An 18,629-nucleotide genomic window follows, 5' to 3' on the forward strand; every position below is an offset into this window, starting at 1 on the left:
GGACGATTTGGGCGGCCTTACAGTATCATATGCATGTCAAAATGAGTTTTGGCGTATACATTCCACCACATTGCACACTTGTACTATTTACACACATTTTCGTGAGATCGGGCTGGTCTTCCAGACGAATACAATCAAAGTTATATTTTAAAAAAAAAAAATCTAAAGCTTTATAATCGCAGTGAATGGCAGCCCAAAATTTGAAGCTTAGAAAAAAGTGCATCCATCCATTATAAAAGTGACGCACACGGCTCCGGGGGTTAATAAAGACATTCTGAAGTGAATCGATGCGTTTGAAGAAAAAAAAAATCCATATTTAACAAGTTATAATGTCAAATATGTAACTTCCTTCCGTATTAAACTTACGGGAAAAGTGTAACTGGCGCGGCGATGACGTCGGACGTGGCGTAAACCTTTTGAACTTCGAGAGGCATTACACTTATTTCAGAAGTTAAATGTGGAAGGCGATCCGTCAAAAGCTAGACATTTTATTTTATAATGTGTTAAATATGTTTGTTTGTTTTTCTCACACAAACGCTTCGATTCACTTCAGAAAGCCTTTATTAACCTCCCGGAGCCGTCTGGATTACTTTTATAATGGTGAGATGCACTTTTTTGGGGCTTCAAATGTTGGGCTGCCATTCACTGCCATTTATTATGTTTGGATTAGCCAGGATATTATTTAATAAATCTGTGTTCGTCTGACAGAAGAATGCCATATACACCTAGGATGGCTTGAGGATGAGTAAATCATGGGCTGATCTTCATTTTTGGGTGAACCATCTCTTTAATATGACAGTGGATTAAAATGTTATTTTTGTTTCTTTTTTTGCATTTGAATATTGCACTTTACTAATAGATACAGCATGGAATAAACATGTATGAACATAAAGATACAGTATAATGTATGAAATCTGTTTTGTCTCATCAATCAGTTTCAACTGCGCAGACGTTAATAAACGTCAATAAAAAGCTCTTAAACAATGTCATGTCACATTTACCTCAGAAAATATCACACAAATTAACTAGTCAGCTAGAAAAATTAACTCTAGATCAGTGGTTCTCAAATGGAGGTACGTGAAGGCACTCCGGGGGTACGGGAGATTTTAAAATATAGCCTACATATATTTAAAAAAGTGGCATCCATGCAAAAATCCTTTAAAATAATTATTTCATAAATATTTCTGTGAAATATAAGTTCATAAAATTTATTTTATATTCAGAAGGCTATTCAATTTCATTATCCTAAAAACCCCGAATCTCCCCCATACCAGGATGGTTTGACCCAACCTGTCATTTGCCGCCTGGCATCACCTGTCAATCACTTGGATCAACGATTGTGTGACCAGACGTCCGGTTTCCCGGGGACAGTCCTGGTTTTTAATGTTCTGGCCCCGAATGGAGCTGTCCCCGGAAATGTCCCCGTTTTACAGCTCATCCCAAACAACCCACAGATATATTGGGGAAAAAAGCGCGCAACCAACATCATACAGCAGCCGCTGGTTTTAGGAGCAAGAGTTTAATGATTATTTTCACCAGCAGATGTATATAATACAATATAATACAATATATTTAAAGATTTATATATTACGTCCAAGTCTTTGTTTTTAAAGTAGGCTAGGCCTACTTATTTTTCTTCAACTCATCATCTCAGATGCATTGTCTACTTTTTATGACATGATGCCAGCCGTCGACCGGTTCAGCCCTGCAGAGCTGCGGACAGTGGAAATATGCCGTGATCATCCCAGAAGATGATGTCCCGCTCAGGCCTTACCAGAGTCTCTATAGTGCAATATTCCCCATCCCATCACAGAAGATGATGTCCCACACAGGCCTTACCAGAGTCTCTATAGTGCATTATTCCCCATCCCATCCCAGAAGATGATGTCCCGCTCAGGCCTTACCAGAGTCTCTATAGTGCATTATTCCCCATCCCATCCCAGAAGATGATGTCCCGCTCAGGCCTTACCAGAGTCTCTATAGTGCATTATTCCCCATCCCATCCCAGAAGATGATGTCCCGCTCAGGCCTTACCAGAGTCTCTATAGTGCATTATTCCCCATCCCATCCCAGAAGATGATGTCCCGCTCAGGCCTTACCAGAGTCTCTATAGTGCATTATTCCCCATCCCATCCCAAAAGATGATGTCCCGCTCAGGCCTTACCAGAGTCTCTATAGTGCATTATTCCCCATCCCATCCCAGAAGATGATGTCCCGCTCAGGCTTTACCAGAGTCTCTATAGTGCATTATTCCCCATCCCATCCCAGAAGATGATGTCCCGCTCAGGCCTTACCAGAGTCTCTATAGTGCATTATTCCCCATCCCATCCCAGAAGATGATGTCCCGCTCAGGCCTTACCAGAGTCTCTATAGTGCATTATTCCCCATCCCATCCCAGAAGATGATGTCCCGCTCAGGCCTTACCAGAGTCTCTATAGGGCATTATTCCCCATCCCATCCCAGAAGATGATGTCCCGCTCAGGCCTTACCAGAGTCTCTATTGTGCATTATTCCCCATCCCATCCCAGAAGATGATGTCCCGCTCAAGCCTTACCAGAGTCTCTATAGTGCATTATTCCCCATCCCATCACAGAAGATGATGTCCCGCTCAGGCCTTACCAGAGTCTCTATTGTGCATTATTCCCCATCCCATCCCAGAAGATGATGTCCCGCTCAAGCCTTACCAGAGTCTCTATTGGGCATTATTCCCCATCCCATCCCATCCCAGAAGATGATGTCCCGCTCAAGCCTTACCAGAGTCTCTATAGTGCATTATTCCCCATCCCATCACAGAAGATGATGTCCCGCTCAGGCCTTACCAGAGTCTCTATAGTGCATTATTCCCCATCCCATCACAGAAGATGATGTCCCGCTCAGGCCTTACCAGAGTCTCTATAGTGCATTATTCCCCATCCCATCCCAGAAGATGATGTCCCACTCAGGCCTTACCAGAGTCTCTATAGTGCATTATTCCCCATCCCATCCCAGAAGATGATGTCCCGCTCAGGCCTTACCAGAGTCTCTATAATGCATTATTCCCCATCCCATCCCAGAAGATGATGTCCCGCTCAGACCTTACCAGAGTCTCTATAGTGCATTATTCCCCATCCCGGTCCAGCTCCAGCTTCTCCCGCTCAGCCCAATGAAAGTGTAGAAAAGTGTTTTCTTCTGGTTTATCTGATCATTTAAATTTCTGTTGTTTCTGATGTTAAACTTAAGTTATATTATTGGTCTATAAATAGACTATAGTTGTAAAAAGCCTGCTTTAGGTAGGCTAATGTATAGACCAATTTATTTTAATTTACACATTTCAAATTACATGACAAGCAAATATATGTATAAACATATATAAATGTGTTTAATATAGCTACAAATTATAAAGTTTATTACAAAAATAACTAAGCTAATAATATAGCCTAGACATTTACATTGTTCTGTGTCAGCCACGCATTCAGCCTTTGGAGGATCGATCTATCGGTGACCGTCGTCAGTGAACAACATTAACTCATTCATTCATTCATTCATTCATTCATTCATTCATTCATATAAAGAACTTTATTTTAGCATAAGTCAGCAGTTTTCATTTATTTGCATGTTGTCTTATTTTGAGTGACAGATGTCACTTTTGATTTAGCGTATTTTTCTGTGATATTTTTAGCTACAGTGTTGACAGAAAAATAAATGATTGTACGGACAATTCCTATCCCCAGTGTCTCTCTTTCTGTAAGGGAAATTTAAAAGAGAGATTCTGGAAACAAAATCTAAAATTAGCTGGATCAGTCGGGTCGGGAATAAAATAGTTTATAGCGCGTGAGCACGGAGTGAATTTTACGCTCGAGCGGAATGGTGCGGTGCGGGATAGCGGGAGCGGGACAAAAATACAGCCCCGTGCCGTTTATATTTTGAAGGCTATTTAAAGAAAGTGTAGGGGAAAAAAAGGAAGAAAAAGTAAAGAGAGAGATAATGGACTGATTTCTCTTCTTGAGAGAATGGGTGCGAAATAAACAGCATTTATTCAACTAAAAATTGGGAAATTAAAGTTTATCTTGGTTGCTCAGGGCAGGGAACTGGGGACTGTATGAATGCACTAAACGTTTTATTTACTTCAAGCGCTTGCACTGTTGTGTTCAATAGTATCCAGGCTACACTTGAGTTACCGACCGCTACCGTCTTTATGGGAAATCTGATCGAGTGCCACGGGAATGCGGACCAGTCAAATCCTGTAGTCACCAGTGTGCTATGACTTCTGGGATAGGGAAGGCTGCGAAGTTGTGGGAAGGTTCCATCTGCTGTACCCTTCCTTTGCCTGAGAACTGAAGGGCACATTTTGAAGTCGCTCATGAATTGCGGCAGCCTTCGTCACACCGCTGTGACCGAATCACACTTTAAATGTGGCCTTCAGAGGTGCAGCTTTCACTTTGGGACAGCCTTCGTAGTGCCGCTGTGACGCAATCGCACTTCAAATGCGGCCTTCCAAGTGCGCGCACTTCACTTTGGGAGACAGCTATAGTGTAGCTTCTTTAAGTGCAGGAATATAGTGCGGCCCCTTTAAGAGCAAGAATATAGTGTGACCCCTTTAAGGGAAGGAATATAGTGCTGCCCCTTTAAGAGCGGGAATATAGTGTGGCCCCTTTAAGAGCAGGAATATAGTGTGGCTTCTTTAAGTGCAGGAATATAGTGCGGCCCCTTTAAGAGCTGGAAAACAGTGCGGCCCCTTTAAGAGCAGGAATATAGTGAGGCCCCTTTAAGAGCTGGAATACAGAGCAGCCCTTTTAAGTGCAGGAATATAGTGCGGCCCCTTTAAGAGCTGGAAAACAGTGCGGCCCCTTTAAGAGCAGGAATATAGTGAGGCCCCTTTAAGAGCTGGAATACAGAGCAGCCCTTTTAAGTGCAGGAATATAGTGCGGCCCCTTTAAGAGCAGGAATATAGTGCGGCCCCTTTAAGTGCAGGAATAGAGTGCGGCCCCTTTAAGAGCAAGAATATAGTGCAGCCCCTATAAGTGTAGGAGTATAGTTTTGCCCCTTTAAGTGCAGGAATATAGTGGGGTCCCTTTAAGTGCAGGAATATAGTGCAGCCCCTTTAAGAGCAGGAATATAGTGCAGCTCCTTTAAGTGCAGGAATATAGTGCGGCCCCTTTAAGAGCTGGAATACAGTGCAGCCCCTTTAAGAGCAAGAATATAGTGCAGCACCTTTAAAAGCAAGAATATAGTGTGGCCCCTTTAAGAGCAGGAATATAGTGTGGTCCCTTTAAGAGCAGGAATATAGTATGGTCCCTTTAAGAGCAGGAATATAGTGTGGCTCCTTTAAGTGCAGGAATATAGTGCGGCCCCTTTAAGAGCTGGAATAAAGTGCGGCCCCTTTAAGAGCAAGAATATAGTGCAGCACCTTTAAAAGCAAGAATATAGTGTGGCCCCTTTAAGAGCAGGAATATAGTGTGGCTCCTTTAAGTGCAGGAATATAGTGTGGCTCCTTTAAGAGCTGGAATACAGTGCGGCCCCTTTAAGAGCAAGAATATAGTGCAGCCCCTTTAAGAGCAGGAATATAGTGTGTCCCTTTTAAGAGCTGAAATAGAGGGAATGCATGTGACGAATATAGTGCTGCACCTTTAGGAGCCGGAATATAGTGTGGCCCCTTTAAGAGCCGGAATTTAGTGTGGCCCCTTTAAGAGCCGGAATATAGTGTGGCCCCTTTAAGAGCCAGAATATAATGCGGCCCCTTTAAGAGCAAGAATATAGTGCAGCCCCTTTAAGACCAGGAATATAGTGTGTCCCTTTTAAGAGCTGAAATAGAGGGAATGCATGTGACGAATATAGTGCTGTCCCTTTAAGAGCCGGAATATAGTGTGGCCCCTTTAAGTGCCGGAATATAGTGTGGCCCCTTTAAGAGCAGGAATATAGTGTGGCCCCTTTAAGAGCCGGAATATAGTGCGGCCCCTTTAAGAGCAGGAATATAGTGCGGCTCCTTTAAGAGCAGGAATATAGTGCGGCCCCTTTAAGAGCAGGAATATAGTGCGGCCCCTTTAAGAGCAGGAATATAGTGCGGCCCCTTTAAGAGCAGGAATATAGTGTGGCGCCTTTAAGAGCAGGAATATAGTGCGGCCCCTTTAAGAGCAGGAATATAGTGCGGCCCCTTTAAGAGCAGGAATATAGTGTGGCTCCTTTAAGAGCTGGAATATAGCACGGCCCCTTTAAGAGTTGGAATATAGTGCGGCCCCTTTAAGTGGCGGAAGCCCACTACTGGCGGAAACTTTGCAATGGACTGAACTGGAACGCCCTCAGCCCTTGATCACTTGGAATCCTCTTTGGAGTTGATTTATTTATTTATTTTTTTCCTTTACGAAATAGTTTAATGCAGCATTCTATATGTATATGGATGTGTTTGGGTTGTTTTAAATGTTTTTAAAATATCAGAGTTGTTTGTGGTGGGGTAAATTAAACGCGATATACGGCGACGTCACAATCGCGTTGCATTGTGGTATATGAAGCTGCCTGAAGTGTACATATGAAGTAGACTCGCTCACTCGGTCAAAATCGAGGGATCAAGGGTCTGTCCATATAAACTTCCCTTGTCCTCTTCACGAAGTGGAACGCACTTCAAAATGGCGGCGGGGATTCCCCCGAGGGGAAGTGCTTAGGGAAGTTCACAAGTGTGTGTCTTAAAGCTACACTGTGTAACTTTTTTAGTTTATTCTGAGTTAAAAACAGTTCTTTCAAAAATATATGTGCTCATTAATGTATATTTACTTCTTTCAACTATTATTCTCTGGATGGTCATAAACCTTTACACCGCTAGATGGGGGAAAATATCACACAGTGGAGCTTTAAGGTGGAGTGGAGCGCAGCACCTGTCTGCACAATCTAATATCTCAGCCTTAAGCTCATAAGATCACGATTCAGGAAATTGTTTGAACTATTTATCAGTGTTTTTGATGACTGTTCTCTAGTAGTTTTTGCATAAATTGTTACATATTTTTATAAAAAATCTTAAGAAATTCAGATGATTTTTGCCAATTATTTTATTGTTTCCAACCGTGTGTATTTTTAAATGTGTGTGAGTCTACGTGTGTACAGGTGTCATAAATCGGACTGTTTTCTCCACATCCTACAAGGCGGAGGACTATCAAATGTACAGACTGGATACTTGTAGGCAATGTGGATACACATTCAAAAACTGCACTCCAGGAATGCATTGTTCGTTTTAGAGAGTTTTGCTTCTAATGATGAATTAAAACATTATAATGAACATTTGAAATATTTCCTTTCTTTGCTAACCTGTAGGATATGTAGGCAGAGGAAGAAGCAGGGAACTTTTTTAAATGATTTGTGAAGATGTCCACCCAGACTTCTGCAGCGAGTTCTGCCAAATCTGTGCTGACCTTATTTGAGTGTTGTGTGCATGATGTACTGCGCTGGTAGATCTGAAAGGATGAATGAGGGATTTGGTTTTTCTGGGGGCGGGGGGGGGGGGGGGGGGGGGGGGGTCCCTAAGGTTAAAAGTGTCTGTTTTAACTTGAATAAAGTTGTTTTTTTTTTTTATGTGAGTATAAAAACTCACTTTTATGTGAGTAAGATGCTCTTATTATTTTATATAAATGAAGTCAGATGCCCATGTGAAGTAATGTATGTTTAAAATTACAGTGGACAACCAGACTGCTGCAATACTTCAGTAACAAACATTTTTATATTATGAGGGAAAAATAACATTTTCTACTTCAAGTAGAAAGGGAACTTGTTTAACTTTAATTAACTAACTTTAGTAACTTTTTATTAATCTACTTAAGTCAAGGTGCATGTGGACTACTGCGAGTGGTAATGGATAAGCCAATCAAAAAATACTTTTCAAAATCTTTTAAGAAATATTAATCTCGCATGTAACTACGGGCTTTTCAGGAAAGAAGAATAGTAAGATTTGTTTAGCAATAAAAGCAAACGTTTCTCCCAATGAAAATATTCCAATGTGCACAACCGGCAACAACAACCATGACAACAACAAGAGTAGTTATGATGCGGAATCGGTCGACCAATCAAAATGCAGTGGGAGGAGCTCTGGTTCTAGCACTGATTAACTGCTGGACACATTAACTCATGCCTTCCACCGCTCAGGGACCGTCCGCAGCAGCCCCTATATCTACAAGAGATGCAGAATGTGCTCTCATACCCTGCTCTGTAGATCAGCTTCAACCTGGAGTGTGATTTCAGCCATTCTTCAGCCAATCAGATGTATGTTTAAACCTAAATAGCCAATCATAGCAGACTAAACTGAACTCTAGACAAAGATCATGTGCCTTTAGTACAGAGAGGATGAATGAGATGTGTCGCTCCATCAACAGCCTCTGCTCTAAATTAAGCAGAATTTCTATATTTTATAGTTTTTATAATTGAAAACACATGAGGACTGTTTCTGTGTGGATTATTCAGAACGACAGTGTTAATGATGGACAGACAGAGAACGAGCGGATGGCATTACTCTACATTCATCTTACATGACCTTTATGCTCAGGCAGGAGACTGGCATATATTTACTGTATTTAACAGCAAATATTCTACTCGTCTGACACAAGCACACATCTATCCAATAATACAGATCTGTACATACATTAGAAAACATTCAGAAAATAAGCCAATAGAGACACACAGTGTTACATTACCAGGTGTGACGGTCACTGGTGTGACAGATGTAGAGCTGATGGTAACACTGCCAGTGTCTGAAAGATTGGATGAATAGTGATTAATGAACAGAAACACAAATATCATGAATGTGTAGAAAGAGCTCTTGTGAATATTATTACCTGCACAGTATGCAAAAGTGCAGCCAGATGGACTAACCAGCTCATAGACATAATAACTGCCTGGACAGGCTTTGACTTTAATGGGATAAGACCCGTAATAGCAGCAGTAACTGCCATCATTACCACAAACATCTCGAGTGACGACTCCATCCGTTACTGTTGGGTGTCCACCACGCATCCACAGTGCGATATAAGTGCCACAGCGACCCCATGGGACACACGTGTCTGGGATATGAGCACTGACACCATTAATCAAGAGACGATTCCAGCCGCTCCAGGAGACAGACCGGTCACACATGTTGCCATTTCCATTACTGATGGATCTCCATGGATTGTCCAGCACAGTGTAGTTGTAGCAGGGGTCTGCAGAGAGATTAGCTGTTATGAAAATATCTTTATGGTTTCTGAAAAAACATATTATAAATCTATCTACAAGTGCAACAGAAGACATTTCCATTCCAAATGTAATTTCCATCTTATTTATTACTAAGAAAAAAATGACAGCATAAAGGGAAAGCAGAACTGCCATCCTTGAGTTCTACAGTACAAATGAACATCGAGAGCAGTCGTTCACTTACAGCATCCTTAAAAAATACAGACAAATATTTCTAGATTCACCAGAAACTATTGTGTGGCGTTTTGTTAAACTCTCGGATTTTGCAATATTCATTTCATTCAGAATGTCTGATCTGTTGCAATAAAAAGTATTGCTGGTAAACAAAAAAACACTTCTGGTCAGTGATAAGAATATGAGGGTCTATATCAGACGTGCAGGTCACGTCCAAAACAGACGTCATCAAAACTTTCATTCCGGCTCCTCAGTGGACGTCTTTTCAACGTCTGCCTCTAGTGGCAAAGACGTTGAAAAGACGTCTTTTGAACATAACTTTGGTTATTGGGAACTTTAATTCTCAGTAAGAGCTTCTGTAGTCGTCTGACAGAAATAAAGTCAGTCTGGTTAGTAATGTGTGAAGCTGGTAATGCTGTTTGTGGAGTTGTTTAATCCTCTGCTGAGATCTTCAGAGATAGGGGGTGCTTCTCAATATCCCTCCTCGTTTCCTCGCTCCTCCGTCCTCCATCCTATGACCCAGAAACCGATGGAGCTCAGCCATCTTGTAGGAGATCTCAATTCTCTAATTGCACCGCGAGGAGGCGAGGATGGAGGAGTGAGGAGGCTTCCTGAGGAGTCATGAGCGAGGACACACTGGAGTATCCTTTGCTGAAGTGTTTTATCGACTAAACGTGACACAAGCATTAATTCTCCTCCCCTTCATATCATGCCACAGTTTATTCATCATTATTATGATGTTAACATGTACAAGACACAAATGTTTGTCAAATAACAACACCTGACCGTTGCAGAATTATATCAAAGCACAAGAAAATGAAAGAAACAAATAGAAACTAATACTACACAACGAATTAATAACTGGAATTCGTTGTTAATAATAACTGGTAATATTAATTAAAATATGGACATATGTGGTATTTTGTGGAGGCTGAAGCTCACAATATAAATAGTTATCTCTAATGTTCAAGAATCCCGAATAAATCCAGCGGTGCAGAGTCATCATTAACTGACGCCGCTTTAAAGTGACGTTAAAGGGAGCGAGGATATATCATTTCACTTGATTCAATTCCTCCGTCCTCACGTCTTTTCCTCGCGTCCTGTGGCCTGTTGCACAAAGCTGGTTTCAGTTGTTACCCAGGTAAGTTTGAGATTAGTTTGAGCAAACTCTGGTTTTTGGGGCTCAAGAAGGTGGATTGGTTTTTATCTGTGTTCATCATCATGGTAACTGACACTACACGGCTAACCTGCTCTGGAGACGGTTTTATTCTGGGTTAGAGATCTCAAACCCAAACTGGACCAATCAGCTGCAAGTAAAGACGAAATAAAGCCACACCCCCTCTTTCTCTCGTTCCAAATTAAAGCAGTTTATAAGAACTTTAGAAATTAAATTGTGCATCTTTTGGTGCTAATTATTTATTATATGATATGAATTATAATCACTTTGAATTCATATACTATGTTCATATAAGTAGCTAAATATTAATATAAATATAATACATGCTTTCACAATTCTTTTAAACAATGGGTATTCATTTGAGCTCTTTGTGAACCTAAGAAGAAAATATTACAGACTAAATGTCAAAATAAGATTTATGGCTTTATGACATATGATTTATTATTTTATTACTGTCACCTCATGACCTTCCGTTCTCCGGACTGTTTGTGTTCACGTGTACAGGAAGCTATTGCTGGTTCACACCCCCTCCACAAACCGACCGGCTGTAAAATGCTGTTTTAAATAAAACGATCTATAATGATATAAAGTATATGAAATAATCATTTGGATTTAAAGTTTTAAGAGTTCTCACGAGCTGAAGTGCGTCCTCTTGGCTTGTCAAGGACCACTATGAAAAACGATGTGACTTGTGTGAACGTTGATGAAGAACACTAACACTCTTAAACGTGTGGATCAACAACAATGCTCAAACTAGAACACAACTCTGATGGGACAGAATTTGTTGCACATAAAACTGTAAATGATCTCAGCTAGCAAATACAAGTGAAATATGGAACTAACTAATTATTACTACATATTTAGTTAAAACATTTTGGTGTTCTACTGATGAGGACCAAAAACTGCTTACCACGTTTTCATAAAAGAATAACAAAATATTGAGACATAAAACACAATGTCTGTTTTCTGGATCACAATCTCTACACTACAGATATCTAAAACACCGGTATCAGAGTATTGGTGTGAACAGAATTTAAAAAAAAAGGCATGGCTCATCATACCTTTCGTTTAAAATTACTACTTATTTAAAGGGGCGGTGAAATGCTGTTTCATGCATACTGAGCTTTTTACACTGTTAAAGACTTGGATTCCCATCCTAAACATAGACAAAGTTTCAAAAACTAATGTTGGACGTTTGATGGAGTATTTCTGTGTTAAAAATACTCCTTCCGGTTTCTCACGAGTTTCGGAGAGTTTTTTTCGAGTATGGGTCTACTTGACGTTAATAGAGTGGAAGGTCCTTGTATGGGCCGTACGGGCTCTTCTCCCGGTAGGGTGCGCGCGCGCGTGACTAGAGGGAGAGAGAGGAAATGCACGCCCATAAACACTCTCAGCTGCAGATCCAGTCATCCGTGAACACTAATGTCGGTTATAGTCCGCGCTCCACTTCATTCCTCCACTTTGACATTTAGCGACTTCAACGCTTCAGCACAGCATTCTGGGAAGGCAGCGTTGCATTTGAACCGATTTGAACGCAGAAATGCTTCAGTCGCATCGCAAAGTGGATCTCCACGCTCCAAGAAGTGTGTTTTTGACGGAGCGGTCCCAGCGATAAAGGTTCGGTCCTGCTTTGGAAGCAGCCGGTGAGTAAAACTGCTTCAAATGTCTGTGCTGTTGGCTATTGTCGCGTGAGTAAACATCAGTAAACGACACGATCGCGTGCTTCGTCATTCAAATGCTCTAACGGACTTCATTGCTGTTCTCTGTATAACGCTACACTAGTCTGACGTGCAAAACCGTTTTGCTTGCTACTAAGGTTTGGTCGCATACAATAGTCCATAAACCGAATCATGTCCTCATAAACTGAGAGTAAAGACACACAAATGTTGACAGGCCATTAAATACAGTCCATAACACAGAGACGGACGTCCTGCTGTTGCTGTTTCTATTTCAGCCTCCGAATTAGATTCTGGATCATTATCTGTATTAGCTGAGATCGATAGCAAGGGTTTCTCCACGCTTGAGGACGTCACCGCTTTGCGGGCGCTCGTCATTCTTTAGCTCCGCCCACACGATACGCCTTTCAGGCGCTCGTTTTTTTCCGGAAAGACTCGGTACAGCCCATATTTCTTTTACAAATATAATAAAACTAAAGACTTTTCGGAGATATGAAGGATGCAATACTACTCTATAGGTACTCAAGATTGACATGAGATTGACTGAAACTGAGTGTTTCACCGCCCCTTTAAGAGCACCGACTTATTAACCGCCATTCATTTCTCAACTATTGTTTAGAGACACACACAAAAGATGTGTGTATCTATGATATTAAACTAAGTGCAATAGTTTAAAAGTGTAACATTGGCATGAAAAGTGAGTCTTGCTGTTTTTCAATGTTACGCAGACTGACCGGAGAGACGTCCAGAAATATAGATTGTTTAGCATTAAGCAGTGTCATGTAGAAGGACTGTCATCTCATTTGTTTATGATTTCATTTACACTTATGAACATGTTTGACCACAATCAGAGAGTAGTCTTTATAAACGGTACAACTGTACATGAACAAAGAAACAAAAATGTGAATAGTGTCATTGACTAGTGAAACAATGTCATTTACAAATCACATAAACTTTCACAATAGATCAGTTCTGTATTCTTTATAGATAAATGTCTCTTTTCCTATATGGCGTACACACATTTGTAGTAAACTGACCTCTTGAATTTACTTTTGTACAGAAGCTTATTGCATTCACTTGAGAAAAAAAAATCTACTCTGTTTTTCTGAATTAATGACTTAATTATCTCAGAATTATGAGATATTTTTTCTTGAAAAAAATAATTTGTTCTGTTTTTCTGAATTAATGAGATCCCTCAAAATCCTGCTTTTAGCTGGATTGAATGGAAGTAAACATGTCCCGCCTTTCAAGTTTAATCCAGTTTTATTTTACTTTGGGTTTGAAACATTGCCGCTGTCTTTATGTAATATAAATGGTATTGTTTTTAGTGCCTCAATTTTGTGCAGACATCTCAAGAATTTGCCTGTTTCTCCATATCAGATATGGTATGCTTTGCGAGCCCGATCTCATGAAAATACAACATAAATAGTACAAGTGTGCAATCTTGTGGAATGTATATGCTAAAATGAGTTTTGGTGTGCTTATGGTACACAGTTTTTCACGTGCTGAAATGCACTTTATGGCGTATTATACGTACGAACCCCCCACCCCACCACCCCCAACCTACAAAAAAGAAAGACTGCGTAGCACTTGCATTATCTCAGTATACCTTTCACACAATATACATTCCAGACGATATATATTTGACACGATTTCACACTCGTAATATTGATACGCATTGCATTTTTTGTAAATAAAACTCTCATAGTCCATAACAGCTGTAGTTGTAGCTCATTTTAATATATAAATTCAGTTAAATCATCGAACATTTGTATGACTTGACTTGATTGTCACAACAAATGACTTTGAGTTTGGAAGGTTAAGACTTGAGACTTACTCCCACCTCCGGCATCAAGTCGCTCTACCGTTCTCCACTGGATACATTACTAAAGTTTTTTGAGGAGGACTTCACTGTGTATGTTGAGTTTTTTCAGGAACATCATACTAACCTTTAAATGACGTTCCACTAACAGAAAAGCTGGATAATTTAATGCTCTTGGAACGTTACAAAATAAACTTTCCTATAATGTTCAATTGTTAATCAAAATTAAGTTGAAAGATTGTTTCAGGAATTAACCTTAAAATGTCCGGTTTTCTTAATGTCGGTGGAACTTTTTTATTTTATTTTTTATGTTCCCATAACCAAAACAGAATATTTGGAAAAGGCAGAATGTGATCAATGCATTGATGAAATGAGTGAATGGTGACTGTACAACACTATTCTGTTCAATTCAAAGCAATATGAGAAAATGCAGACTAGTGTTGGAGTTCATTACCAGTAGATGTCATCACCGGTGTGACAGCTGAGAAGACATCTGAAAAATAATTATGAATACAAATGAACAAATATAAAGGGTGAAATGAAACAGCAGTCAACTGGCCAAATAAACACATGATAAAAACAGCTTTGACAGGCTTTAGGAATAGTTAGTCTGTAGTAATTAATAATTCTGTGAAAGAAAAAGAACTGGTCAGGAACAACATGATGGTGAGTAAATGAAGACAGAATTACAGATCACAGCAAACTGTAGGATGGACAGGAAATATTATCCTAACCTATATTTTCCACAATGAAACTCTTAAGCCTTTTCTGTCCAAACTGACAAAAAAAAAAAAAAAAAAAAAAAGCACAACAGAAATCTATACAGTATGATTTGTGTCATATTTCACTTCTTCTGAAGTCGTCACCTGTAGTCTCGTGAAGCCAGCTGAAGCTTCAGACTGACGGCAAAAGTGAACACTAAAGCAAAAAACACAGTTTATACTCACACAGAATAACAGAGATGGTCTTCAGTGAGATTAGAAAACCTGAAATAGGAAGAAAATCAAATAAAACAACTGAAAGTGTATTGGGTTGAATTCCAAGATGGTGGCACGTCTATGTCTGTGTAAGCTGCTTTTAGATTTTTATGTTAGTTGTTTCTTTTAACTTCAGATCTTCTTGTTTTCTGATATAAGTGAAGCGAAGAATTTTATCTCTGCGAGTGGATCTCCCCTGTGATTATTTGCTTTTGATTATTTGATTATCTGGACTAACGTAGCGACAGGGAAGTTGCTGAACATTGAATTAAAGGATTAAGCCTCCTCTCTTAAAGCAAAGTGCTTACTTTATAATGTAATAAGTGGCCTTGTCCACTAGCTCTCGGCATATTACTACGTGTTGTTTGATGGTGATTCTTCTTCTTCATATTACTCAACTGAAGATTTTATTTTTTTGGTTTTATTTTTGAAGCAAGCTTTGTTTTTCATTCGAAAGAAATGGATTACAGCTACGTTTCTACCTGTGCTTGACTATGGAGACGTAGTGTATCAGTTCGCACCTTCATATCCTCTATCCTCTTTAGATGTGGTTTAGTATGGTGCTTTAAGATTTATATCAGATTGTAAATGCTCAACTCATCTCTGTATAACAGAGTTGGATGGTCTTCTTTGCTTCTCAGAAGACAAATGCTCTCGTATTTAATTATATATAAGGCCATTTTGGGGATATTGCCATCTTATCTTTGCTGTCTAATAAAACAGAAAATTGTTTAGAAATACTTTCTTCGCTCACAAACTAGTTATATTTTGTCTGTTCGTTTTGTTCGATCTGAATTAGGCAAACAGGCTTTTATATATAAAGCGATTACTGACTAGCCTGACAAGCCAGACCCACATCAAGATGTTTGGTCTGGAAACTCCCCATTGACAGCTCAATCAGAGGGGCGGATAAACGGTTGTCTTTCAAACCCCCTCTGCACGAGATAGGATAGCGCTACAACCAACCGGAGCAACGAAGGTGAAGCAGAGCTCGCTGACAGATTAAACATTCCCGTATCCGGTCGGCTAAACTCCGAACACATCTTCCCTTTTTAAGAATGACTTCAGTGCCGTTCTTTGTTCTTTTCTCAAAGAAAAGCTTAACTCCAAGTCTTCCAGAATCGCAGTCAAAGCTGATTCGAAAGACCGCCGCCGTTCGCCAGTTTCTGTGTTGCAAGCTCGCAAACACAACTCGGCCGTCGTCATTATGGCCCCGCCCACCGACTCTATACACGATGTGATTGGCCCGTCCAGAGTGAGGGGAATACATCTCAGAAGGGTATTGAGAGTTCCTAGACGACACTCACGGGCAGATTAAATTTGCTGCCGCTAGGGTGCGTCTAGATTTCTAGGCTAATTACCGACTGAAATTCGCTGCAATCGAAACCTAAATGACATTTGCTGTCTTTGACCATTTTAAAACAGTTATTCGACAAATGAACACTGACTCAACAATACGTAACTTTTTTTAAAGCGTTTTTTTAATCTCTTTGTGTTGTAATATTGTTGTGATAAAACTGAATTATTGCTGCCCATTTTGGCAAGGACAGTCCTGTGAAAGAGATTTTTAATCTCAGAGAGTCTTTCTGGTTAAATAAATGTAAATAAATAAATAAATAAAAAACTATTCTAATTTTGAGAAGACAACATTTATCATCTGCCCGTTATATAAAGCTTTTGGAGCAATAAGAACCAGCCTTTAAACACAATACTTACTTGTATGAAAGGTAGAAGCCATTTGACGATCCGGTGTATCTCTCGATCACAAACCAGTTCAGAGTTTCCTTTACAGTCAGAGAATAAACTAATTAGACATTGCATTGTGACCAGTGTTGGGTGTAATTAGTTACTGTAGTTTAATTACTTTTCCCTTGAAAAAGTAAAGTAAGGGATTACTCTTATTTTTTCTGTAATTTAATTGAACTAAATACTAAATATAATTATACACAAATGCAAAAGTAGTCCAAGGCACTCGATGGGTGTATTGAGAAAGTTAAAAAGCCTTTATTTTTTCATGGCTTAAACATTTAAAAAATTGGTGACAGAGACACCTACGCGTTGCGGCTTTACATGCCTTCGTCAGGGTGTGTATAACAAACAACATCTGTGTCCCAAAGTGAAGTGCGCGCACTTCGAAGGCCGCATTTGAAGTGCGATTACGTCATACCTGCACTTCGAAGACTGTCCCAATGTGAAGGCTGCACCCTCTGAAGGCCGCATTTGAAGTGCGATTACGTCACAGCGGCACTACGTAGGCTGTCCCAAAGGGAGAGCTGCACCTCTGAAGGCCGCATTTGAAGTGCGATTGCGTCACAGCGGTGCGACGAAGGCTGCCGCAATTCATGAGCGACTTCAAAATGCGCCCTTCGGTTCTCAGGCAAAGGAAGGGTACAGCAGATGGGACCTTCCCATAACTTCGCAGCCTTCCCTATCCCAGAATTCATAGCACACTGGTGACTACAGGATTTGACTGGTCCGCATTCCCGCGGCACTCGATCAGATTCCAGTGAAAGACGGTAGCGGTCGGTAACTCAAGTGTAGCCTGGGTACTATTGAACACAACAGCGCAAGCGCTAGAAGTAAATAAAACGTCCAACGTTAGTGCATTCACACAGTTCCCTGCCCTGAGCAAGATGAACTTTAATTTCCCCAATTTTTAAATGCTATTTATTTCTCAACCATTATCTCAAGAAGAGGAATCAGTCCATTATCACCCTTTTCGCTGTTTCTTTTTTCCCCCATACACTTTCTTTAAATAGCCTTCAAAATATAATCTGCGCGGCGCTGTATTTTCGTCCTGCTCTCGCTAATCCGCACCGCACGATCCGCTCGCGCAAAATTCACTCCGTGCTCACCCGCTATAAATGATTTTATTCCCGACCGATCCAGCTAAATTTAGATGTTGTTTCCAGAATCTCTCTTTTAAATTTCCGTTACAGAAAGAGAGACACTGGATAGGAATTGTCCGTGCAATCATTTATTTTTCTTATAGCCTGCTGTAGCCTATGTCAACACCGTAACTAAAACAAATATCACAGAAAAATAGGCTAAATCAAATGTGACATCTGTCACTCAGAATTATAAGAAAAAATACAAACAAACGAAAACTGCTGACTTAGATGCTAAAATAAAGTTTATATATATATATGAATGAATGAATGAATGTTCACTGACGACGGTCAACGAAACATCGATCCTCCAAAGGCTGAATGCGTGGCCGACACAGAACAATTTAAATGGCTAGCTTATTATTTGTTATGCAAGTTATTTGTAAATTAAATGAACTGCTGTCTATTGTTCATTTTCGTTAACTTCAAACGTAGGCTAAATTAAAGAGAAGTGTTTTTTCTATAGCCTAGCTATTGTTTATTTTTGTAATGCACGTTATAATTTGTAGCTACATTAAACACATTTATGTTTATACATATATTTTCTTGTCATGTAATTTAAAATGTGTAAATGAAAATAAATTGGTCTATTAGCCTACGTAGGCTTTTTACAACTACAGCCTAGACCAATAAAATAACTTAAGTTTAACTTTAGAAACAACAATTTTTTATTATCAGCCAAACCAGAAGAAAACACTTTTCTACACTTTCATTGCGCTGAGCGGGAGAAGC

At 40.0% G+C, this 18,629-nt stretch overlaps 1 protein-coding gene across 1 annotated transcript in view; it reads right to left on the reverse strand.

Moving 5' to 3' along the window:
• The window catches only part of LOC137073750 (adhesion G protein-coupled receptor E3-like), a 53,145-nt gene that overhangs the window by 25,035 nt on the left and 9,481 nt on the right, over positions 1-18,629 (reverse strand). Inside the window, exons 2-6 of the mRNA XM_067442459.1 lie at positions 16,726-16,793; positions 14,980-15,018; positions 14,487-14,525; positions 8,790-9,152; positions 8,649-8,705 (exon numbers count right to left, since the gene is read on the reverse strand). Coding sequence (XP_067298560.1) covers positions 8,649-8,705; positions 8,790-9,152; positions 14,487-14,525; positions 14,980-15,018; positions 16,726-16,747 — 520 coding nt within the window. The 5' untranslated portion in view covers positions 16,748-16,793. The remainder of the gene's footprint in view (positions 1-8,648; positions 8,706-8,789; positions 9,153-14,486; positions 14,526-14,979; positions 15,019-16,725; positions 16,794-18,629) is intronic.

Source organism: Pseudorasbora parva, chromosome 4 (assembly GCF_024679245.1).
Source record: "Pseudorasbora parva isolate DD20220531a chromosome 4, ASM2467924v1, whole genome shotgun sequence".
Classification (NCBI taxonomy): domain Eukaryota; kingdom Metazoa; phylum Chordata; class Actinopteri; order Cypriniformes; family Gobionidae; genus Pseudorasbora; species Pseudorasbora parva.